A 25434-nucleotide genomic window follows, 5' to 3' on the forward strand; every position below is an offset into this window, starting at 1 on the left:
TGACTTCATGGACCAGCCCATGCCAGAGCTTCTTGTTGGCCGTCGCCACCCCCAGCTCCCCCAAGGTCGAGTCCGTCACCTCCAGAATATCATCCATCCATCTTGCCCTTGGTCGGCCCCTCTTCCTTTTGCCTTCCACTTTTCCCAGCATCAGCATCTTCTCCAGGGTATCCTGTCTTCTCATTATGTGGCCAAAGTACTGCAGTTTTGCCTTTAATATCATTCCCTCAAGTGAGCAGTCTGGCTTTATTTCCTGGAGTATGGACTGGTTTGATCTTCTTGCAGTTCAAGGCACTCTGAGAATTTTCCTCCAGCACCACAGTTCAAAAGTATCTATCTTCCTTCGCTCAGCCTTCCTTATGGTCCAGCTCTCGCAGCCATAGATTACTACGGGGAATACCATTGCTTTCACTATGCGGACCTTTGTTGTCAGTGTGATGTCTCTGCTCTTAACTATTTTATCAAGATTTGTCATTACTGTCCTCCCAAGAAGTCTTCTGATTTCCTGGCTGCAGTCAGCATCTGCAGTAATCTTTGCGCCTAGAAAGACAAAGTCTGTCACTGCCTCCATGTTTTCTCCCTCTATCTGCCAGTTCTCAATCAAGCTGGTTGCCATAATCTTGGTTTTTTTGAGGTTTAACTGCAACCCAGCTTTTGCACTTTCTGCTTTCACCTTCGTCATGAGGTTCCTCATTTCCTCCTCACTTTCAGCCACCAAAGTGGTATCATCTGCATATCTGAGATTGTTAATGTTTCTTCCAGCGATTTTAACTCCAGCCTTGGCTTCATCAAGCCCAGCACGTCACATGATGTGTTCTGCGTACAGGTTGAATAGGTAGGGTGAGAGTATACAACCCTGCCGTACTCCTTTCCCAATCTTAAACCACTCCGTTTTTCCGTGGTCTGTTCTTACTGTTGCTACTTGGTGGTTATACAGATTCCTCAGGAGGCAAACAAGATGACTTGGTATCCCCATACCACCAAGAACTTGCCACAATTTGTTATGATCCACACAGCCAAAGGCTTTAGAATAGTCAATCAAACAGAAATAGATGTTTTTCTGAAACTCCCTGGCTTTCTCCATTATCCAGCGGATATTGGCAATTTGGACTGTAGTTCCTCTGCCTTTTCTAAACCCAGCTTGTACATCTGGCAATTCTCGTTCCATGAATTGCTGGAGTCTGCCTTGCAAGATCTTGAGCATTACCTTACTGGCATGTGAAATAAGTGCCACTCTTCGATAGTTTGAACATTCTTTGGTGCTTCCCTTTTTTGATATGGGGATATAAGTTGATTTTTTCCCATCTGTTGGCCATTCTTGTGTTTTCCAAATTTGCTGGCATATGGCATGCATCACCTTGACAGCATCATCTTGCAAGATTTTAAACAGTTCAGCTGGGATACCGTCATCTCCTGCTGCCTTGTTATTAGCAATGCTTCTTAAGTAGGGTTGGCGGAGAATTTCTCCATGAATCTTTGGGAGGCCGAGTGCCGACGCATTCAGCCCCCCGAAAGTGTTGGGGAAATTCTCCACCGGCCCCCAGCCCCCCCTGGGATGGGACTTACCTTCGGCGAATGTCTCTCTCGGCGGCGGGTCCCGGCGGCAGTTCAGTGGCGTTTCGGCGGGGGCAGCAGCTGGTCTCCCGACCGGCCGCCGCCGCCGCCATCATTGCAAAAAAAAAAAGTAAAGTAAAAAACAAACAAACACACACACACCCGTGATAGGCTACGTAACGATTTACGTAGCCTATCACGGCTAGATTTCCAAAGTCAGCCATGATAGGCTACGTAAATTGTCACGTAGCCTATCATGGCTGACTTTGGAAAAAAAAAAAGCGCGTATGGAAATGGCGGCGCCCATGGGGCGCCGCCATTTGCGTTCCTTATTTTGGCACGTCTAGTCTACGTAAAGATTTATGTAGACTACAGCGAAAATAAGGGCACGCTATTTGTGTTGCCCTTATTTTCGCCGTAGTCTACGTAAATCTTTACGTAGACCAGACGTGCCAAAATAAGGAACGCAAATGGCGGTCTCCATGGAAGCCGCCATTTGTGTACGCGCTTTTTTTTTTTCAAAGTCACCCGTGATAGGCTACGTGACGATTTACGTAGCCTATCACGGCTGACTTTGGAAATCTAGCTGTGATAGGCTACGTAAATCGTTACGTAGCTTATCACGGGTGTGTGTGTGTGTTTTTTTACTTTTTTTTTCGCAGCCGGGTAGACGGGGCGCTCCTACCCGGCCTAAATTTCGGTGGTGAGGGATGGGGCGCCTCCCCCCCAGCCTGAATTTCGGCCGGGCGAGGCGGGGCGCCTCCCCCCCCTCGCCTGAACTTCGGGGGGAGAAGCGAAGCGTCTCCCCCCCACCGCAAAGCAAGCTGCGGGACGAGGTAAGTCCCTTTCGTCCACCCCTATTCTTAAGGCCCATTCAACCTCACTCTTCAGGATGTCTGGCTCTAACTCACTAACCACACCATCAGATCTATCCCCAATATTATTATCCTTCCTATACAGATCTTCCGTATATTCTTGCCACCTTTTCTTGATCTTTTCTGCTTCTGTTAGGTCCTTGCCATCTTTGTTTTTGATCATACCCATTTTTGCCTGGAATTTACCTCTGATGTTTCTAATTTTCTGGAAGAGGTCTCTTGTCCTTCGTATTCTATTATATTCTTCCACTTTCGTGCATTGCTTGTTTAAAAATAATGCCTTATCTCTTCTGGCTAACCTCTGGAATTTTGCATTTAATTGGGCATATCTCCCCCTATCACTGTTGCCTTTTGCTTTCCTTCTTTCTTGGGCTGCTTCCAGTGTCTCAGCAGACAGCCATCTCGCCTTCTTGGTTTTCTTTTTCTTTGCGACGTTTTTTGTTGCCGCCCGCTGAACAATGTTGCAAATTTCTGTCCATAGTTCTTCCGGGACCCTATCTACTAAATCTAGTCCCTTAAATCTATTCTTCACCTCCAGTGCATATTCATGAGGAATATTAGTGAGCTCATATCTACCTGATCTGTGGGTCTTCCCTATTCTCTTTACTATGATTCTAAATTGTGCAATAAGAAGTTCATGATCTGAACTACAATCAGCTCCAGGTCTTGTTTTTACCAACTGCATAGATGTCCACCACCTTTGGCTACAAAGGATGTAGTCAATCTGATTTCGGTGTCGACCATCTGGTGAAGTCCATGTATAAAGTCGTCTCTTAGGTTGTTGGAAGAGAGTGTTATGCACAGTGAGTTGTCTTGACAAAATTCTATCAGCCTATGTCCTGCTTCATTTTGTTCTCCCAGACCATGCTTGCCTGTAATTCTAGGTGTCGTTTGACTACCCACCTTAGCATTCCAGTCTCCAATAATGAAAGTAACATCTTTTTTTTGGCGTACTATCCAGTAGGTGCTGCAGATCCTCATAGAACTGATCTACTTCTGCTTCTTCAGCATCTGTGGTTGGGGCGTATATTTGGATCACTGTGATGTTAAATGGCTTACCCTGAATTCGAATTGAGATCATTCTGCCATTTTTTGGATTGTATCCAGGCACTGCTTTAGCCACTTTATTATTAATTATGAAGGCTACTCCATTTCTTCTGTGGTCCTCTTGTCCACAGTAGTAGATCTGGTGGTCATCTGATGTGAAGTGACCCATTCCGGTCCATTTCAGTTCACTGACACCCAAAATGTCTACATTTAATCTTGACATCTCCCCAATAACCACATCCAATTTGCCCTGGCTTATAGATCTTACATTCCAGCTTCCTATGGTGTGTTGATCTTTAGAACTTCGGATTCGTCGTTCACCACCAGCACCATCGGCTGCTAGCCATCCTTTCGGCTTTGAGCTAGCTGCATCATCACATCTGGGGCTAGTTGAACTTATCCTGTGTTCCTCCCCAGTAGCATTTTGACCATCTTCCGATCTGGGAGTCCCATCTTCCGATGGAATACCGACATATCTCTGGTTGTACTGATCCATTTTGACCAAGATTCACAAAGTAACTAGCAAATTTATGGACCCAGATTTAGGTGTGTGCAACCGAGCTGGCAGAAGTAGACTTCCCTGGCCCTGTCCTCCTTACAGCCACCCCTTCAACCCCCTTGAAAATGCTACACAGAGGGTGCTGAATGGATTGAACTGTGGTATGGGGCTCTGAAAATTGGGTGATGGCGCCTTCTATGAGCACAGCTTTTCCATCCAGAGGCAGATCCTGGATCCAACATTATAGGTTGTGCTGTGTTAATGATTACAAAGGAGGTACTGTTAAATACTTAGAATTACCTCAGGCCACAATCATCTTTGAAAATAGGGGAGTCTTCACCAGTATTCTTTGTCCCTTTTACACTACACAGATAACACTGTCAACAGAAAAAACTTCGCACTTCATTAGGCTTTCATCTGCATCATATATCTATATCTATATCTATATCTCCTAGCTTCATGAAACTTTCATTTGCATGCAAAACATTAATGGCGGCCTCAGGCAGAATGATTTTCTGAGTGAATGGACCATTACATTGTACATGAAGAACTTCTGATACAGGGGAGTATTAAGTCATTAGAGAAGAAATGCTTCAATCCTTTCCCCTAATGCACCGGCTTACAGAGCTGAGTCAACATCATGTGGGCAGTGGGCAAGCATCCTGCTTTCCAGCAAAGCATGGCTTGTTATTTAAATGACAATTACAACACAACCTACATGAATTTAAGGGGGGAAATTTCAAAAGCAAAATCGGTAAATGTTTAAAAGTCAATGTGGCTAGATCACTTATATGCTCTTGTGAACATTTAGATGTATGTTAACAGTGTAGCTCATTCAGACTTGGTTCATCTGACATTCTGGAAGTTTCCCCAAGAAATGCTAACCAGCCTCAGAGCTTTCACAAGATTGCTTCAACTTGCCAAAATCTCTTGAAAAACTAACCTATAGGGGCACTGATCCAAATAAATAAGTCACATTTATATGCCACTGAATTGTCACTTTCTTCACTGATTATAATTAACGGCAATTAACTTCCTCTAAACTGACCGCCATACATATCAAAATGGATCATACATTGGACATCATAAGCCTTTCCAACTTTTTAAAATGTAAAAAGACAATTTATTTGCATATTTAAATATTTCCACTTGCCCTAATGAACATAATTCAGTTGAGGGGAACATTAAAACCAACAAGAATTACTACAAGTTTTTGTAAAATGTTTGAAAATACAAGACATGCATAAAGTAGAACTCACTTAAAGCTCTAGAGAAAAGACAAAAAGCTGCACTCAAAGGATTTTGGTTTGTGCTTTTTTTTGCCTGCATGGAGCCATATGTTCATTCACAAAAAGGGCTACCTGAGATCAGTACTATTAGCAGAACGGAATGGGCATACTTACCACATTGACATTAAAAGCATAAAGTAGATCAAAAGGAAGTGCAGCAATTAAATCAATGATGAACCAGGTAGTGACATAGTGGATACAAATAGATCTTGCTTCAAATATTACTTGGCCAGACTTGCTGACGTATGTTGTTCGAAAATTTAAAATAATATCTGCTTGACAAAGAGAAAATGAGTTGTTAGAAATGCTGAAGTAGTGAACGGAAAAGTGGATGGAAAACAGTATGGATATTTTCTATATCCTCTTCAGGAAATTGCTTAAATGAGTGATTTTATTTATAAGAAGAATTTAATTGGAAATTTTCTTAGAGCACAATCTAGAAGGCCATAGGAATTTTTGTTTTCTGGGAACTTTGCTTGGAGCCAGCGCACCAAGGTCAGTTCCCAGAAAACTGACTCCCCTCCCCGCTACCTCATAGGCAGCGTGGTTTGTCCCCAGCAATGTGCTTGTAAGAGCAGCATGGAGCAGCCAAAAAGGGGGCATTCCTGCAGGTGGGGAGGGGATAGCAGAAGCACTGTTACGACGCTCCCTATGTGTTGTCCATCCTCCTCCCCTACTCTGAGGTCCTCTGGCTAGACAGCTGAAATTGGCCATCTAGCTGCAAATGCAGGGCAGCCAGAACATGGAGAAGATCCCCTCTACTCTGCCCATCCTGCATTGGATAGTCAGTCGCATCCAAGTTCAGAGGCAGCCTAATCCCCATAGGATTGCGCCTTCATTTGCTTCTTCACTGTTATGATCCTTGCCCCTGATTGATAGTCACTAATCCCTTCTACATCCCAGTACCTACCATTAGGGATGTACGAAAGTCACTTACCTTTTCACAGCTTTGATTCGCGGTGGGGGAGAGGCGCTCTGTCCCTCCCCCTGGAATCCTCCCTGGGCCAGCTCAGCTCCGTGGCGGCTCTGTGGAGCCACCGGCCTGGGCCGTCCGCAGCCAGAGTTCCGGCCATGGCTGGCTGCTGCGGCCGCAAATGGCGGCCACCGTAGCATTCACCATTTGCGTCCTGCCAGGCTGCCGTGATAGGCTATGTAAGTATTTACATAGCCTATCACACAAAGAGCAGGGGCGCAAGTGGCGGCCATTTGCGTAGCTGCCTTTACCGTGATAGGCTATATAAATACTTACGTAGCCTATCACTGGCAGGACACAAATGGCGGCTGTCATTTGTGGCTGCAGCAGCCGGCCGAGAGACCAGCTGCCACCACTGGAACCGCTGCCAGAGCTGCCACCGCCGGAACATCCGCCCCAGGTAAGCTTCGTCCCGGGGGGGATTCCGCGGGGTGGTGGTGGTGGGTGGGAGGCCGTTCTGCCACGGGTTTCGGGGGGCCGAATGCCAGTGCATTCGGCCTCACTGGAATCCGTGGCGGAATTCTCCGCCATCCCTACCTACCATCTTCTGTAAACCTCTTAGGCCAATACCACATCACATATTTGTGCTGTACAGTACCTGTACTGCAAAATGTAAGGGTGGAAACAGATGTAAATCTACTTTGCAATGGAAATGATAAAAATCTAAAAACATGCAGTTTGTTACTTCATCATAGGAGGCTAAATGTGATGAGCCAGTTTCATTTTGTGTTTTCAGCTACCCTGCTTGATCAGTCACATTTATATTTACTCACATGCATACACATTCATTGCTTAGAACAGGTGTGGGGAACTTTTTTCAGCCTGAAGGCTGAGTTCAATTTTGGAGAAGCTCTCAGGGGCCACTTTCCAGTGGTGAGCAGGGCCAACAGCAAAGGGGGAAGGTCCAAAAATACCCCTCCCCTCCAGCATACTGTAGCTTAAAGCTCTTACTGACAGTAATGAAGACTCAGGAAAGGCATTTCAACCTTTAGAATTGGGAAAAACTGCATAAAAGCCAGGAAACCAACAATCAGTGGTTAAGGGGAAGAGGATGGGGCTAGGGGAAGGGGGCATGGCCAATTGGGGAACTCTGGAGGGCCAGAATGGAATCCCAGGAAGGCCAGATTTGGCCTCCAGGCCTGAGGTTCCCCACCTTGGCTTATAAATATTACAGTTCATAACATTAGATGCCCTGCTTTTTTAAAACAAGTAGAGCCCTTTATAGGCACTGCATCCTCGATAATCATCAGGATCATTATTCTACTGGGCCCAGCAGCCACACCTAGGCTACCCCACACTGGTACTTCATCCTTTCCTTTCTCCATCTTAGCTTTCAGGTATGTGTCCAAACTTGCTGACCACTACATATTGTAGACCTGTTGCTGGGATAAGAATATTATGGAAGCCTAATGTGGGCATTAGAGATCAAATCGCCAACATTCGCTGGATCATGGAGAAACCAAGAGAATTCCAGAAAAACGTCTATTTCTGCTTCATTGACTACGCTAAAGCCTTTGATTGTGTGGATCACAACAAACTGTGGCAAATGCTTAAAGTGATGGGAGTACCAGACCACCTTACCTGTCTCCTGAGAAACCTGTACGAGGGTCAAGAAGCAATAGCAACAACCAGACATGGAACAACTGATTGGTTCAAAATTGGGAAAGGAGTATGACAAGGCTGCATATTGTCACCCTGCTTATTTAACTTATATGCAGAGTACATCATGAGAAACGCCGGGTTGGATGAATCAGAGGTCGGAATTAAGATTGCTGGGAGAATTATCAACAACCTCCGATATGCAGACGATACCACCCTTATGGCAGAAAGCAAAAAGGATCTAAAGAGCCTCTTGTTGAGGGTGAAAGTGGAGAGTGCAAAAACTGGTTTGAAACTCAACATTAAAAAAACAAAGATCATGGCATCTAGCCCCATCACCTCCTGGCATATAGAAGGGGAAGAAATGGAAGCTGTGACAGATTTTATTTTCTTGGGCTCCAAGATCACCGCAGACGGTGACTGTAGCCATGAAATTAAAAGATGCTTGCTCCTTGGGAGGGAAGCTATGGCAAACCTAGACAGCATAGTAAGAAGCAGAGACATCACCTTGCCGACAAAGGTCCGTCTAATCAAAGCTATGGTTTTCCCAGTAGTAATGTATGGCTGTGAGAGCTGGACTATAAGGAAGGCTGAGCGCCAAAGAATTGATGCTTTCGAACTGTGGTGCTGGAGAAGACTCTTACGAGTCCCCTGGACTGCAAGGAGGTCAAATCAGTCCATCCTAAAGGAAATCAACCCTGAGTGCTCATTGGAAGGACAGATACTGAAGCTGAAGCTCAAATATTTTGGCCACCTAATGCGAAGAGAAAACTCTCTGGAAAAGACCCTGATGCTGGGAAAGACTGAAGGCAAAAGGAGAAGGGGATGGCAGAGGATGAGATGGCTAGATAGCATCACCGATGCAATGAATATGAACTTGAGCACGCTCCGGGAGAGAGCGCAGGACAGGAAGGCCTGGCGTGCTATGGTCCATGGGGTCACGAAGAGTCGGACATGACTGAACGACTGAACAATGTGGGCATCCTATGCATAGCTATAATTGTAACTGATGGGAACAGTTGAAAATTTGTCCAGTCTAAGTAATTCTGAGTAGCAAACATGATTGACCCAATCCAGTTAAACTTGGTCATAACTATGTTTTGTTGGAAACAATGGCTTGTGGGGCTTCAAAAATCCAAATGCCCAGTAGACTTGGTTGCTGAAGAGGGCAGGAAGCAGATTTCTCCTCCTCCCATTTGTGCTGCTGGAAGGAAGGGAAAGGTGATCAAAAACACACAAGTGAGAACAGGGTTTTTCTTCTTAGTGGCACATTCAAGCCTCCATCTCCTCCTCCAAGCTGACTCCTAGAAAATTTGTCTGGCTCATAAATTTTGCAAACATTTTTGGACCTCTAGACATAGATTAGTTTGACTCATGACTAACTTGATCCATTGGTTTCAATGGGACTTACAGCAAAATACTGTGCATGTTTATTTGAAAGTCCCACTGAGTATAATGGGGTTTACTCCCAAGGAAAAGTATATAGGATTTCTATCTTAGTCACAACTAACTTTAGCTAGGTTGGGGCAATTAGGTATAATTTAGCATACATTTTACTTACAAACTGAATTCTCCCTCTAAAGTAAACCTCACAGACTAGGTCGATAATTCTTTACTAGAAATAAAATTTATTTTATTTTGGTATTTGTTTGTTTTTAACTAAACGGGGGAACAAATCATACGGATGGGTACCAGTGTAATTTATCAATATCAAATACTGTATTTATTTCAGGCTAAAATGTGTCTTTAAAAAGTGGCAACATTTGGTTAATATTTGTCAGATGCTTGGCAAGCATCTTCAAAGTCATATCCCACAGAACACAGTGAAGGCTTGCTCAAAATCAAAACGCTGAATCAGCTGAAAGATAACTGAATGGTGGGAGAGGGTGGGAAGAAATGAGAACTGTGGTGTCTTGCAGTTTGTGTGTTTCTGTATTTATGTTTATGGCTGCATTGCATTTCACCATGAGAAATCCTTTTGACATGGCATGCTAGACCATATTAACATTCAAATAAAAGTTCAGATCCTGACAGTTGTCTCAATTATTTTCATGTTCTACAAGATGAGGGCCCAATATAACCCTCAGGCTACACATATAGTTCTTATTGATGTCAAGCAGAACATAGCTTTAACTTCTACAGAATGTTAAAGGAATTTTGCTGGAAGCTTAGGCTGCTGGTATTATTTTATTTTTTTACTAAATCAGAAACCTACATGGCGTTTTCAACAATAATGCCTTGCTTGTATTTTAGAATATCAAGCCAGGTCCTCTTAATCAGAAACTGCTTTTTTTCTGCCATTCCATATGTACACAATCCATTGTCTTCAGTATTGTTGTTGTTGTTGTTATAAGCCGCCTTGGGAGGGCCTCTTCCCTGAAAGGTGGCCAAGAAATATTTTAAATAAATAAATAAATAAATTCTCCCCAATAACCGATAGCACCATGGATCTGGCTAAACATTTGTTGCCTTTTCTTGAGGTAACTCAGAATGATTGCGATAAAAACCCATTTTGCAAAATTGTCTCTGTATGTACACGTTTGAGAGAGACTGCATGGTCTCTGAAAAAACAGCATGAGAAAAAAAGCTGTTCTCCACCCTAAGGATCCCATCATGGATGCAATCCCATGAATATAGAGATGGTTTCTGTTTACAAGTAATATCACAGACAAATCAAAATCCTACGTGGTGTTTTCAACAATAACACCTTGGTTGTGTTTTAAAATGTCAAGCCAGGTCCTCTCAATCAGAAATGTGTGCTTCTTTCTGCCATTCCGTCTTCACATAATCCATTGTTTTCATCATCATCATCCCGCCCAGTAACCAATAGTACCATGGACCTGGCTAGCCATTTGCTGCTTTTCCTGGAGGTAACACAGAATGACTGAGATTTTAAAAAATCCATTTTGCAAAACTGTCTCTGTGTATGCATTTGAGAGGAAAAGACTGCGTGGTCTCTGAAAAAAGAGCATGAGGAAAACGACAACAACCCTGCTCTCCACCTTGATCAGGTATGGAATCCCATGAATATAGAGACGGTTTCTCTGTTTACAAGTAATATCACAGCCAGTTCACACACTGCACTTTGAACTGGGTAGATGTGCTTGTTCCTTTGCATATACAAGCATGATTTAACAGCAATATAGAATGACATGCATCTGGAAGTCTTGCTGAAGCTCCTGATTGTCACATACCTTCTCCTGGGGCTGCATATTCTCCTGTGGAGTTCCCTATTTGCTTAGCTTCTAGTGCTCATCCAGGGGCTCAATTGTTTGAAAGCTTCAACACGTACAGAATTCAGCAGCTAGAATTCTGATCAATTTACCTAGAAGAACCCTTTAAATGTTAGCCTTCTACTTGCTAGTTCTGGAATATGTGAAATAAAAGAGGAGAGGGCAGCAAAGAGGAGGAATGACTTAATGGCTATAAACTGTTTTTATATTATTCTTCTTTCTTGCAAATGTCATCTGAATGGTACAGGCCACAGTCAGAGATTATAGCACCAGATGTTTTTTGTAGCACCTTCAGCAAGCTTGCAAATACAGGCTTCCAAGCCACAATGGAGCCAGGATGCATCTACCATTTTACAATTGCTCCCTATAATTTTTTTTTCCCTATACGCATGGGTGACTGACGCCTAGGTTTTGACCTATTCTACACCTTAGCTCCCAGCTGGCACAAGACAATTCCCTGTTTCTTTTCAAAAATATTGATATTCCTGTACATGTAATTCTGGTTCCAACAAATGATCATTTGCAAAACTGGTTCCTACCAACAATATGTGCATGTTCTCTGTCTGGTCCTCCTCTCTACTACAAATTCCCCCTTCTTTCCCTTGTTGCTGTTATACAGTGCTGTGCTGAAATTTTCTTCCACATTTTTTTCTAACTATTTTCATTCAATTTGATAGAAATTGCTTTTGAAAAGAATGGGAGGAAAATTTCAGAGAAATTCTCATGGGTTGGGTTTGGGTTTCTTGTGTTTACAGATTTTGGCACAGCATTAACTCCACCTCTTCCCTGGAGCTAGACACAACATACTTGCACCATGGAGGACGCAAAATGGCAACCAGGCTGCCAGCACAGTTGGCACCCTCCCTTAAAAAAAAAGAAAAAATCCCTAGGAAAAAAGAAAGAAGCTGTGCTACAGCCCATGCGAATGGTGAACCCTACCTGTGAGGAACCGTTGGAGAATTTCTCCTCCCCCTGGAAAAATTTGGTCAAATTATCCTGCCAGGTTCTCTGCCCACAAATAGGGTGGAGAATTTCAAAAGACCAATTGCAGCTCTAGTGTTAAACATGGCTTAAAATTAAATGTATGTACAGTGCTGGCCCAAGACAATTTTGCTGCGTGAAGTGGAGGCAAAATGGAATCCCTGCCCATTTGGCCAGCAATTTTATTTATTTATATATTACATTTCTTAATCGCCAATCTGGCCAGTCACCCGGCCACTTTGGGCAATGTACAACAGTACAATTTAAACAGTAAAATTATACATTAAAACATTATTTAAAAATACCCTAACCTACCCCAAATGCCTGCCTGAATAACCAAGTTTTCAGTGCATGGCAGAAGCTCATTAAAGAGGGGGCATGGCGGAGTTCCCTAAGAGTTCCACAGAGTGTGGGCCACCACAGAGAGAAGGCCCTTTCCCTCATCCTCATCAGCCTAGCTGTCCTGGCTGATGGGACAGAGAGAAGGCCATCCGAGGCTGATCTTGTTAAGTGGCCTGTCTGGTGTTGCTGGAGTGGAGGCACTCCTTGAAATAGGCTGAGCCGGAACCATATAGGGTTTTACAGGTCGAAACCAACACCTTGAATTTGGCCTGGAAAACAACTGGTAACCAGTGCAACTCCTTCAGCACTGGAGTGATGTGATCATGCCAGCGGCTGCCTTTTGTCAGGTGAGCTGCCACATTCTGCACCAGCTGCAGCTTCCGCACCATCTTCAAGGGTAACCCCACATAGGGCACATTAGAGTAGTCTAGACGAGAGGAGACCAGGGCATGTACTACCGATGGGAGCAGATGGCCAGGAAGGTAGGGGCGCAGCCGCCATATCAGATGGAGTTGGTACAACGCTGTCCGGCTCATGGCTGACACCTGAGCCTCCATGGACAGCCTGGAGTCTAAAATGAACCCCAGGCTGCAGACCTGGTCTTTCAAGGGTGGCCATGCCCCATTCAACACCAGGTCAACATCCCCCAACCTCCTCTTGTCTCCCACCAAAAGTACCTTGGTCTTGTCAGGGTTCAGCTTCAGCTTATTCCTCTTCAGCTTTAATTTGAAGTCCTGCTGCACCATTCAGACATCAATTCCTACTTTTATCTATCTCTCCACCCTCATAACGGTGCTTGAAGCAGGTCACTTTACCCTGTGTGCATGCATGTCTACCATGGTTAATGCTAATCATTGTTCCCTCATAATCCAGAATTTGGGACCATGGTTTGCAGTTGGTTTGGAAACTATAGTTAAAGGGGAGTCTGGTAAGTGTTAACCATAGTTAATATCAATGTGTTGGGCCTAGCTCCAGTGCCACTGTGGGTCCTATGGTTGTGGAATCAGAATTTGATTAGAGCAGAATGATTCTAGCCTAGTTGTGGGAAGTTCGGGGACTGAGAGCTTGGCTCTGCCTGGCTTCCCATCTGATTGTAGGCTGAAGGAGGGTGATACCTCCTATCAGCCACGGCTGCAAGATTCAGCCTTAAGTCAGACCTATGATTTACAGTCTGAGAAATCTTCTGTGGGAACTGAGCAGGAGGGGGACACTGAAGGGGGTGTTACCCAGGTTAAGGTGTCAACTGAAAAGGGCAGAGAAGAGGCACCTTCTTCAATGTAGTGCTTGCTTATGACCCAGAATCCCTCATCAAAATGGATCATCAGAAGGAGGGCTTTAGTAGCCCTTCCCTGTGTTTAAGTTGATGCACAGGCCAAAGAGCCTTGCTGGGAACAATGTCTTAAGTGCCTGAAATGCTTTCTTGCTTGGATTTATCATGAATCTTGGATTCCTATCTGCCTGGAACCCTGTACCATTAAGACTCTCTGCCTAGGAATGTACTGCTGGACTTTGGACTCTGACTTTCCGTGCCTACTAGTCTTAGGACTTTCTCTTGAACTAAGCAATGTGCTGATAGCCTTTTGCCTTTGCTATCTGAATTATTGTGGCTGTAGCCATGTAAGCATTGCTGCAATCCCTGGAAAGCTGGTCTCTGTAATAAAGGGATCTGCTGTAATAAAGGGTTTCGCTGTCCTTAGTGACCCGTGTCAGCATGCCAGTGTGTGTCAGAATGCTGGGCCTGACCTAGCACCACTTGTATTGTTTTACTTTTCAGACCCTAAAATGTGGTGCAACTTTGACAGCTTTTCCTACAGACATCCTACAGTAACATAATACTAATCATGTTCACTTTTGATATTATCCATTCAGTCATGTCTGACTTTTGGTGATTCTATGGATCATCTCTCTCCACATATCCCAATCTTGTACTATTTCTGTGAGCTGTTCCATGCTCTGGTTGGTATCAATTCTGATGGTATCTAGCCATCTTGTTCTTTGGTGGCCAGGTTTCCTTTTGCTGCTAACCAATCCGAGCATAATTGCTTTTTCTAGTGAGTTCCTCTGCATAACATGGCCAAAATAAGTCAATCGCAGTTCCATGATTTTTTGTTCACTTTTAGTTCTTACTTAATCTACATTCTTTCATTCTACTTAGAAATAAATTGGGACACCCTAACTCTAAACCATATAGTTTTGTCAGCAAGGGAAGTGGGGCGGGGGGCAGGGGGATTTGCTCCAAAGAGGCATGTTCATGATGCCAGTTCCAAGATGCAAACAACATTGCACCTTCACTGGATATGACTGAAGGGGCAGCATAGGTAGTTAAGCAGAATAGAGACAGCAACTTCAGTTTCTGTGCACAGAGGTGTGCAAATATCATTACTGAATGTGCACACACAGCATCTAATGCTAATATGGTTTGTGACAAGCATGTCAGGTTTTATAATTGCTTTTTCTCAGTCCTACTTCCTGATTTGCTTATAAATATACATAAGATCGAAGCTCCTTTTGTGACCATCTATTATGCCAGCCGAGTGTCGCCACTGAAGAGCTTCTGATGAAAAGGAATCAAAGTACTGGAACATTTTCACTGTGCATATTCTTCTTCACCCCTTTGACTTTATTCTCAAGAAGGCAATTGTAGCAAAAGTTTTTCCCACCAATGGCTTTCACCTCTACATTTTCCCCCTTGCTGTCATTGAATAGTCATTATTCTACAAAATTCACATTCACAGAAGATTAATTAGGCTTTATGTCCTGACCTTCTAGAAACCCACACATATATTTAATTGGTCTCATTGCCATTTGTATTGTTTTGTGTTTTAGACACTAAGATGTGGCGTGACTATGGCAGATTTTCCATAGTTATTCTAAAGTAAAATAATGCTAATCTTTTTCACTTTTAGTTCTTAACTAATCTACATTTTCCCAGCCTACTTTAAAATAAAGTTGGGACAACACTTAAAGCCTGGTTTATCAGTCAGATCCAGCCTACAAATTGGGAACACTCATTCATTTCACTTCAAGAAAATTAAGGCAGCTGACCACTCCTGCTGAGAAGGAACAGATGAATGAACAGGTCTTTGGTCTGTTCTAGTAATGGGAAACATGATGGCAGACCTCAACAACTGATTAGAAGATATCTATACTATATGAGCTTCCGTGCTTCAATTTTCTACATGTAAAAGCCAACTAGGATACATAAACTTACTATTCACCTTTTCACAAAGAATTACATCTACTGCTCTACAACAGAATGGCTGTGTGGATAAGGTTCCTACATGTTTGTTTTTAAACAACACTTCTGCAAATATACTCCTCTGCAAACTTCCACTTTTCTTCCAAAAATTTCCTATATACTTCCAGTCAGCGGTTATTCAAGACGTGGAGGCAGCCAGGGGAATAGGAAATTCCACCTGGTGGCAGCAGACAGGTCATTGGACAGGAAGGGCAAATATGAGTAAGGCAGTGTATTTGGCCTGGTCTCCTTTCCACACATGGTTCAGGGCATAGCTGGTCCCACGATAGCAGCCAATTAGATGCCTATGGGAAGCTGACCAGCAGGACATTAGTGCAATTACACTAAACCACTTCTGAAATAATCATTGACTGGATGCATTCTAAGACATTTTTGTATACCTCATAATAACTGCAGCATTGTTATTAACACTAGTCAGTGACTTCCGTCCTTCCTCATTCTGTCTCTGTCTCTGTCTCTCTCAAAGGCTTTGTGCCTACAGTATGTATTCTCAGTTTAAAGATCACATTAAATTGTTCACTATAATGATAATCAGTCAATGTGTAGTACCAGTCGTATGGCCACAGAAATAGCTGCTCCTAAGTAAGCATCCATGTGATCTGAAACACTGATGGAGGGAGGCATCAACCCCCTCCCTGACCCCTGGCCCTAAATTACATTCATAAGAATTGTAAGATATTGTGAATTGCTTCTATCTTCTTCCAACTTTCTACAGCTTCAGATCTACAATGGTGAGATTTTGTAATCCTGCATATAGCAGAAGTCAGGGCCAGCCCAAGATATTTTGCTGCCTGAGACAAAGGACAAGATGGTGCTTCCCTCCATGTACAAAAGCCAACTGAAGTGGTAGTTGAATCATTCCTCAATACTGGCAATGGAACAGCATCCTCCAACATACCTGAAGGCAGCAGGCTAGCTTAGGGGCGCAGGGCAGGCAGCGTGGCCCACAGCAATCTCCAACACCTTGTTGTCACCTCCCAACATCAGCCGCCTGAGGTGACCGCCTCACTCTGTGTAATGGTAGGCCCAGTCCTAGCGTAAGTGTTGGGATGGACATGTTTGAATTCTTCAGTAAAGATTCCCCAGTAAAGCTGAATCAAAGTGGTGCTCAAAATGGTCATCCAAAACTTTCAAAATGGTCATCCAAAATTGAGTTGTATGGACATGCCATGCTTTTTATGTATTATGTTTCCTATTAGTGCCTGTCCTGGGCTAGCAAAGGAAGGCTCATTTTAAATCATTTCTCCCACCTACCCACGCCAGTCTAGTTGAAAAGTATCAATATTTTCTAAATGTCCTCTTCACATGGAATAGCTTGTGCATTTAAAGTTTCCAGGATAATTTTTGGCAAATATTAATATTTAATAGCACTGGCATAAGAGAGATTTCAAAGTGTCTAGTGAAAACGTGCTGATATGGAATATATGGACCAGGCTACCAAGATTAAATTACTGCCATTTGTCAACTAGGCTGGCACAGATGATGAATAAAATTCGTCTTGCCTGTGTACCTCTTCTGTACTTTCTCTCTCTATGCTGACTCTAGCTTTACACTGTGGAGCCAGTAATTGCTTACCTCCAGGACTCAGACTTGCACTTCTGTGTGGCCTGACAAAACTGCTTCTTTTTTTTGACATGCATTCAAAAATATTCACATTGATTCAAGACAGGCATAACATGTAATGGTACCAGTGACAGCAAGAGTTATTTTTTCTCTGGGTATAGCCTGAAAAATCTTGCTAATGCTTCCACTGTTCCAAACTGCTCCCCGTTTGAAAGAGAGGAAGCATTACCAAGACTTATTTTAAAGAAACACATCTGGATCATTAAAAATTTTCCTGGCACCTGAGAACGTTTTTTTCTTCTGTTTTTTGGTGCAAATGAAGGCCTGGTCTACACAGATAGAAGTATGAGATGATAGCCTGAGGTGGTAGGATTCTGGATTGCACCACTTCAGATTCCTGCATTAAAAAAGAAGACTAGCATGTCAGGGAGAAAGGTTCAGGCCCAGCCCTCTCCCTGCTGTGCTAGTTTTCTACCTGCTTTTCACATAGGAGAACTTTCAAAAACGTGATCACCTTCCTGCTGCTTGAAACACAGTTCCACCTATCAGACCAGGACTCCGTCACATTGTACTGCATCTGTATTCCACGCCTAACTTAACCTAATCAACAATTCTACATAACTGTTGTCAAACAGACTGGAGAGTATTGCATAAGAAGTTCTACATTTCTTTAAAAAAAAAAGTTGTCTAATGTGTTTCATTTGTGAAGATGAGGAAATTGCAAGTTTAAGACAATTCTCCATCAGTTTTTACCACAGGTGTATAGTACTTACACTGCATATTCTATTGTGCTTTGGCTTTGCTTCAGCATCTCTCACATCATATATCAACATGTTATATTGGAGCTAAAATTAACCTTGTTTGATTGGTTTGCTGGCTGTAATTTCATGTCAGTTTATGTAAATATATAAACCTCCAGAGCAAAAAGGGGTTGTATACATACAGCTAGTGCTTACTGGAAAATTATGTGGTCCAAAGAACCACTGCAGGAACTATGTGAAACATGACTTCTTTGGAGTTTTTTTTGTCAAACTCTTAGGGTCAAGTAGCATACTTAACAGTACTGTATGTCTCTGTTGTATGGGAACTGGAGCCATTTTAAGTTATATGAACACATGGAGAAGGGAAGCGGGATTGCACTTATCCAATCTCCATGGATTCATTACAAGGTATCAAAGAGCACCCACATCTACAACTCTGAAAAAGCATGGTAGAACATGAAATGGATTATTATGGTTTTATCATACAAAAGGGGCCAATCTGGTTCAACCCATCCTAGAATTGTATAAGACTAGGTTTTTGCCAAAATTGCTATATGGACCTCCACTGTGGACTATGGCCAGTTTAGATTCATTAGAAAGAGCTCAAAATAAATTTATGCATAGACTTCTTACAGTTCCCATTTCTACAAAATTAAAACTGGTTTGTGCAGAACTGGGTGCAATGACTATCAAAGCTGAAGCTCTTAGATTAGCCCTGCCTTTTTGGTTAAAAAAAACATATTACAGTGGGTATTAGAATTTATTCTGATGGTATTTAGAAGAGATGGGCCCAGACTCTTGGAAGCAAAAAAATGCAACTTGCTGTCATGAGTTTGGGATCCTCTACCACTTTTCTTTTAATCCCAGGATATGATGGAGCTAAACTAATATTGTTCCAAAGGCTTAAGGACACTGTCTGAGATACAATCTCAGGTGGCTGGGACTAAGGCTTGCCAAGCTAACAACTCCTATGCCTCCTTTATTCCTTCATACCTATTGCTCCCAAAATACTTGGTAGGTCTGCCAATGTTTAAATGAGGGTAGTCGTTACTCAGGCAAGATTAAATGTTCTTCCTTTGGCAGATTGGGTGAGTTGGCATAAGGGGGTTCCTGAGAAGTACAGAGTTTGTGACTGCAATTCTGTATCAATTGAAGATATTATTCATGTATTACTAGAATGCTTTATCTATAATGATCTTAGAGCCAAATATATTCATCCTTTGTTAAAATAATTGAAGGGAAGGTAATCTCTTGTAAAAGTTTGCTTTCTATTGTCTAATGCTGACAAATATGTATCTTTCAGAACATCCAAATTCCTTTTCAATGTTTTACAGATGCATGTTACAAAGTCTAAAGGCTGTAAGGAAAAGTATTCAATTTTTGAGGGTCTATTCGTAGAGTTCTAAATTGTATAATGATTCCCCCCCCCCCCCGTAACTCTGTATAATGGCAAATTGCTAAGATACAATAAACTCTTTGGTTTGATCTAAATTGCTAACAATTTAAATATTGTAAAATAAAATGGGTCCATATTGGGCATGTTTAAGGAGATGAATAACAATGATCAATGCTGCCTTAAGGGACATCATGACCAGGAATTAATAGAAGTTGAAAGAGAAAGTCAGGCAGGTCAAATCTCTCTAGAATTATTAGGGGTCACTCAAAACCACAATAGCAACTCAGATAGAATGTATACCACAGGTCAGGAAAGGTCCCGCCAAGTCCAAGAGGTCACCAGAATGGTTAATGAGCAGTGTCAAGGCAGCTATTAAAGAAAAGAAGGCTTCCTTCAGAAAATGGAAATCATACCCAAATGAGGAGAGCAACAATGGAACACAAACTTGCACAAAAGAAAGGCAAACTGACAATAAAGGTTAAAAAAAATTTTTTTGGAGGGGAATATTGTTAAAAACATTAAGACTGATGATTAAAAAAAACTTTAAATACATCAGAAGCAGAAAATCGGCTATAGAGGCAATTAGACCACTAAATGAAATGGAAGTTAAAGGAGTACTAAAGGAAGATAAGGAGATTGCAGAGAAGTGTAGTGATTTTACTTTTTTTTGCACCTGTCTGCAATGCAGAGGATACAAGGCAGATACTGTGCCTGAACTAATATATTCAGGAAGGAATTCTGAGAAACTGCAGCAAACAGGGGTGACAAGAGATAAAATTCTAGACCTTATTGACAAATTGAAAACAAACCACTGTGATCAGACGGTATGCATCCAAGAATCTTTATTTAAATACAAAATTGCTGATCTTCTAACAAAAATATGTAACATGATCAGCTTGTGTGCCAGAAGACTAGAAATTGGACAATGTCATACCAATTTTTAAAAGGGGATCCAGGAAATAATAATAATAATAATAATAATAATAATAAAATTTATAACCCGCCTTTTTCCCCATTACAAGCCAGTAAGCTGAACTTCTGTTTTGGGTGAATTGGCAGAAAGCACTATTAAAGATAAAAGGAGCAACCATATAGAAGGGCAACTTTTTCTGAGTGAGAATCAACATGCCTTCTACAACTGTAAGCCCTACCTCACTAACCTTTTCGAGTTCTTTGAGAGTGTCAACAAGCATGTGAATAGAGGTGATCCAGTAGACATTGTTTACTGGTCTTTTGAAAGGCTTTTGACAAAGACCGTCACCAAAGACTCCTGAGGAAACTTAACAGTTATGGGAAAAGAAGAAAGATCCTCTTATGGATAGGTCAAAGAACAGGAAACAGAGATTAGGAACAAATGGACAGTTATCACAATAGATGGCTGTAAACAGTGGCGTTCCCCAAAAATATGTATTGGGACCAGTACTTCTTAATTTGTTCATAAATAATCTGTAGTTGGGGGTGAGTAGTAAGGTGGCCCAGTTTGTGAATGACATCAATTCATTTACCAGGTGGTTAAAATAAAAAGGGATTGTGATGAGCTCTGAAAGGATCTCTCTGAAAGGATCTCTAATGGCACTGTGTGTCCTTTCCTGTTCAGGTGGCGAGAGAGCTGTGCAGGGGCTGTCAAACTGACATTTCGATTTGCTAGCCCCTTTCACAGTTCTTCTTGAGCCTGAAACTTTTGTAACTGAAATTAATACAATTATTCCTTTTAGGACTTCCTTGACACCACACCCTGAAGCCTTGTTATGTGATGGCTGGCTGTGTTTAGTCAGTAGGGAAAGGAATTCTGCATGTGCTCAAAGTAATTGAAAAGAGTTTCCTTGACTGCATCTTTGGGAGAGCCCTGACTCAAAATTTTTTTAAAAAAGAAAAAGAATGGCTTAGGGAGCAATCCTAAGTAGATAGTGGCTGTCTACGACCTTGGAGGCGACCGCCTATCCAAAGCAAGGCAGGAGAGACATCGGGGATCATTCCCTCTGCGCCTCTCCTGCCTTGCTCTTTTTCACTAGACTGCTGTTTTTGGCAGACAGGAGAGGAAGCTGCTGTATGACACATAGGATGTGTCGTACAGGCAGCTCCGCTCTCCCCGCCCCAGAATGCTCCCCAGCCCCACCCCTTTTCAGTCGCTCTGCGTTCGTCTTCCAAGCGTGGAGGATAGGGCTTCTCCACGCTGCCTCCAAGGCAGCGCAGATGAGAGGGTAGATCAGTTCTCTGGGAAGCGACCTCAGAGTGCGGGCTCCAAGGTCGGTTCCTGGAATAGACCATATCCTATGGCCCACTAGACTTTTCTAGTGGCCATAGGATTGCTCTTTCCAAGTATATATACAGCAGTTTAAATGACTTGTCAATAAATGATGAGTGACAATTTGACAGGCAATACCAGGAATACTTTAAATATAGGATGTGTTGCCTAGAAAAACAGAAACAATCCAAGACATTTTCTTGACTAAATCCAAAAATTCAAATGGCGCACCACAGTGGTGAAAATAAGAATAAACAGCCCAATCTTATGCATGTCTACTCAGAAGTAAGTCCAATTAAATTTGATTGTGCTTACTCCAATGTAAGTGCGCACAAACAGGATTGTAGCTTAAATCATTAAATCATTAATGGCACCATACAATGTGCCCCCAGCAGGTCGCTGTTTTGCTCTGCCTAATAGTATGCCCAGCCATGCTAGAAAACTAAGGTTGCTATCTTATTATACACACGTACCTGGGATTAAGTCCCACTGAACTCAATTGGATTCCTTTGGAGTAGACATGTACGGGATTTTACTGTGTATGCAAGTAATTGAATATAGCACAACTCTTGTGATTATGTCTTCTTGCCAGACAGACCTACAGTTATTTGCGAAGCAAGCAAATGAACATGTCAGAAAGAAATGAAGTATGTCTTACCTATGATAAAAAGAATTTCCACTGCAATGTCACTGACAGTTGTGCTTCGAGTTGTAGATAGATCATCATTGCCAATAAAACAAACATTGTAAGGTACAGTCACAGCAACATAAAACGTTGCCAATAAAATAAGCCAGTCCCAGCCAGCTTTAAAAGTGCTAAAATGCAAAAGTATGAATTTGGATTTTTTTGCATCTGAAACTTTATATTCTGGAAATGCTGGTTTATCTACAAAAACATTCTGAAAGAGAAAGAGAGAAAGACAATCAAGATAAAGTATGATGGTTCTTGTCTGGCAACTAAGAGAAACCTTTTTTAGCAGCCTTATATCTTGTAAAAGCTTTTCTTCCATCTAAAGCCCAAATTTTGGATAAATTTGACCTGATATTGTTCCTTTAATCCTCCATTCATGGTTCAGCATAATCATACTTTGCATGAATGTACTCTAGAGTTATTTTTATTCTCAGAGCAGGAGAATGGAAACACTATCTGACAGAAAGGGAAAGGGAAAATCCTAACTAACTGAAGAGGCCAAAAGTGCTCAAAATTGTTTGTTGTAGCCTAAAGCCCGAGGGAAAAAAGGTATACGGCTGCTTACTGCTATCCACATAAGCCAGCATTTTCAGTGTAGCTGCCCCTTTATGAAGCATCCATTGCAGGATTATCTTTTAAACTGACTAGCATGTAACAGTTCAGAGCTAACGTGCTCACCCTGGTATTAAAATAAAATGTGAGGCTCCAGAAACAAAACAGTGAAACACGTGGGTCCTCTTTTTACTTTTTTATAATCACAGTTTCAAATAAACAATAATCCTTCAATCATTTTGTTTTTAAAATGTGGACATTCTAGAATGATTTCAAATGCAATCCTATACATGTCTACTCAGAAGTAAACCCTACTGAGTTCAACAGGTCTTACTCCCACGTAAGTGTACACAGGATTGCAACCTTAAGCAATTTGTAGCCTCATTAATTTCAATAGAAATTAATGTGGTTATATTTCTTATTATTTTAACACATGTACTGCTCCCCCCACCCCTGAACATCTCAACACAGTTCACGTCAACATAATTAAATGTTAAAATTCAGACAGCAACACAACATAACCCAAAATAATCTCCTGGTACAATATACCCCCTGCTTGAGGAGAAAAAGAAACAGCTTCCTCACCTCATTATATCCCAGAATCCCCTCAGATATTTAAGCTTAAGAAGGGCATAGATCAGACATATCTTCAATATCATTTTACTTACTGGCACTTAAAGATGCTCAACAGTGCAAACTTTTGCATGTCTAGAAGTAAGTCCCATTCATTTAGTCAATGGGACTTATTCCTAGGTAAATTTGTGCAGGATTGCAGCCAAAGTAAATATAAGATTGCAGCCCAAGACTACAATGGGATATACACTTACCTAGAATTAAACTCCATTGAACTGCATCTTTGGGTCAGCAGGATTATGCTTTATATCTCATAAATGCAGTTATTTTGATCTAGCAGTATACAGGTTAATTGCTAATAATTAACTATAAAGCTGTTGGTCATTACTTAGTTATTTTTATTTATTTATTACATGTTTATACTGCCCAATAGCCAAGGCTCTCTGGGCAGTTCACAATTAAAACCATAAAATACAACTTAAGAAGACATAATATAAAACTTTTAAAAGTGTAAAAGTACCACATAAAACCAAAGTAAAACCCAGCAGCAGTTACAGCCCACGGAAGGGTTTTCAGGAGGTGTTTAAAAGATGTTATATTTTCACCTCCCAAACTGCATAAGGGAGGGTTTTCCAGAGGGTGCCACAACAAAGAAGGCCTGCCATCGTGGTTCTTCATGGAAACATCCTGTTCATTTTGGAATGACCAGCAAGACCTCCTCTGAGGATCTTAAATGTCATCTGGGTATATGTAAGGGAAGGCAGCCTGCTAGGTATCCTGGTCCCAAGTTGTTTAGGGCTTTATATGATAATGATAATAATAAACTTGTACATAGCTCAATACCATATCTAAGCATTACTAGAATGCTTTAAAAAAATTAAATATAATGCATTATTACCATATCTAAGCATTAATAGAATTAGCGGTTGATAATTTTGCTTCAAAAAGGTTGCTTTACATCTAGAACCATAAGCTACATTTTAAAATAGGTAAAGGTAAAGTAGGTAAAAGTTTGCAACATTTCAATCACATAAGCTTAAAAAAAAATGTCATGACATTTTGTGCTATAAAGGATTTACCTCATATAGTTTCCCACATTAATATTGACAGAAATTGTTAAAATGTGGTTATTGAGTTGATCTAGATGTTTGTTTGTTTTAAACAAGCAAAGACTAATAACCGTTTAAAACTGAGAATGCAACAATAAAGCAATTTGTTAATCAACATTTGCTATTAGAATTATAGCCAATTTCCTAGAATGCGCTAAGGGATTGCCTTCTAGGAACATCAGTCTAAAGGGGCGAAACGAAAAGAAACTAGGTTTAAAATTATTATTACTGCAATCCTATACATGTCTACTCAGAACTAAGGCCCATTGAGTTCAATAGGCCTTACCACCAGCTAAGCATGTATAGGATTGCAGTATAAGTGCATTTTGCAGCCTTCTTGCCAGCTGTGCTTTCTTAGAGGTGACAGTCATGAAAATCGTAGTTGATACTATTATTGCAATTAAAGTACAACCTGATCAGTTTATATATTCTATCAAACCATACAAATCCATTTGGGAGAATCTAGGGAGAAATCTCTTTCTGAGTTTCTAGGTTTTATTTACAACAGCAGTAATTTGATTCAGTATCATGCTGCCAATTAAACTGAGATTGAAAGTAATTAATTACTATCATATCTTTTGCTTTAAACCTGTAAGGCCAATATGAGCAACTGTGCTAAAAAGAAAATTCTGATTCTAAAAATATTATTGCCCTAGTCCAGAGAACATATATCTGGTAAGATCAATCTGCATGGTGAAAACTATTTGTGCATCTGGATCAGTAATTAAAGCGGGGGCGTGGGGAAGAGAAGGGGGCAACCTCCACATAAAGCAATTGGCAAAATTACAGCCTTGCATTGAGGGTTTAATATCTGAACTTACTTTTTCCAGAGCACATTGGCATTGTGTTGTGACATCAGCCTTTATGATAAATGGGAGGAAAGAGAGTTTCTT

General features: G+C 41.6%; 1 protein-coding gene across 2 annotated transcripts in view; it reads right to left on the reverse strand.

The window, feature by feature from the left end:
• Positions 1–25434, reverse strand: part of KCNH8 (potassium voltage-gated channel subfamily H member 8) — a 297245-nt gene that overhangs the window by 109729 nt on the left and 162082 nt on the right. For both annotated transcript variants that reach the window (XM_084860434.1, XM_084860433.1), the window contains exons 5-6: positions 22275–22515; positions 5379–5536 (exon numbers count right to left, since the gene is read on the reverse strand). In XM_084860434.1, the coding sequence (XP_084716560.1) occupies positions 5379–5536; positions 22275–22515 (399 nt within the window). The remainder of the gene's footprint in view (positions 1–5378; positions 5537–22274; positions 22516–25434) is intronic.

This window comes from Heloderma suspectum, chromosome 5 (assembly GCF_057233095.1).
Source record: "Heloderma suspectum isolate Gila_16-S chromosome 5, 16-S_ref, whole genome shotgun sequence".
NCBI lineage: Eukaryota > Metazoa > Chordata > Lepidosauria > Squamata > Helodermatidae > Heloderma > Heloderma suspectum.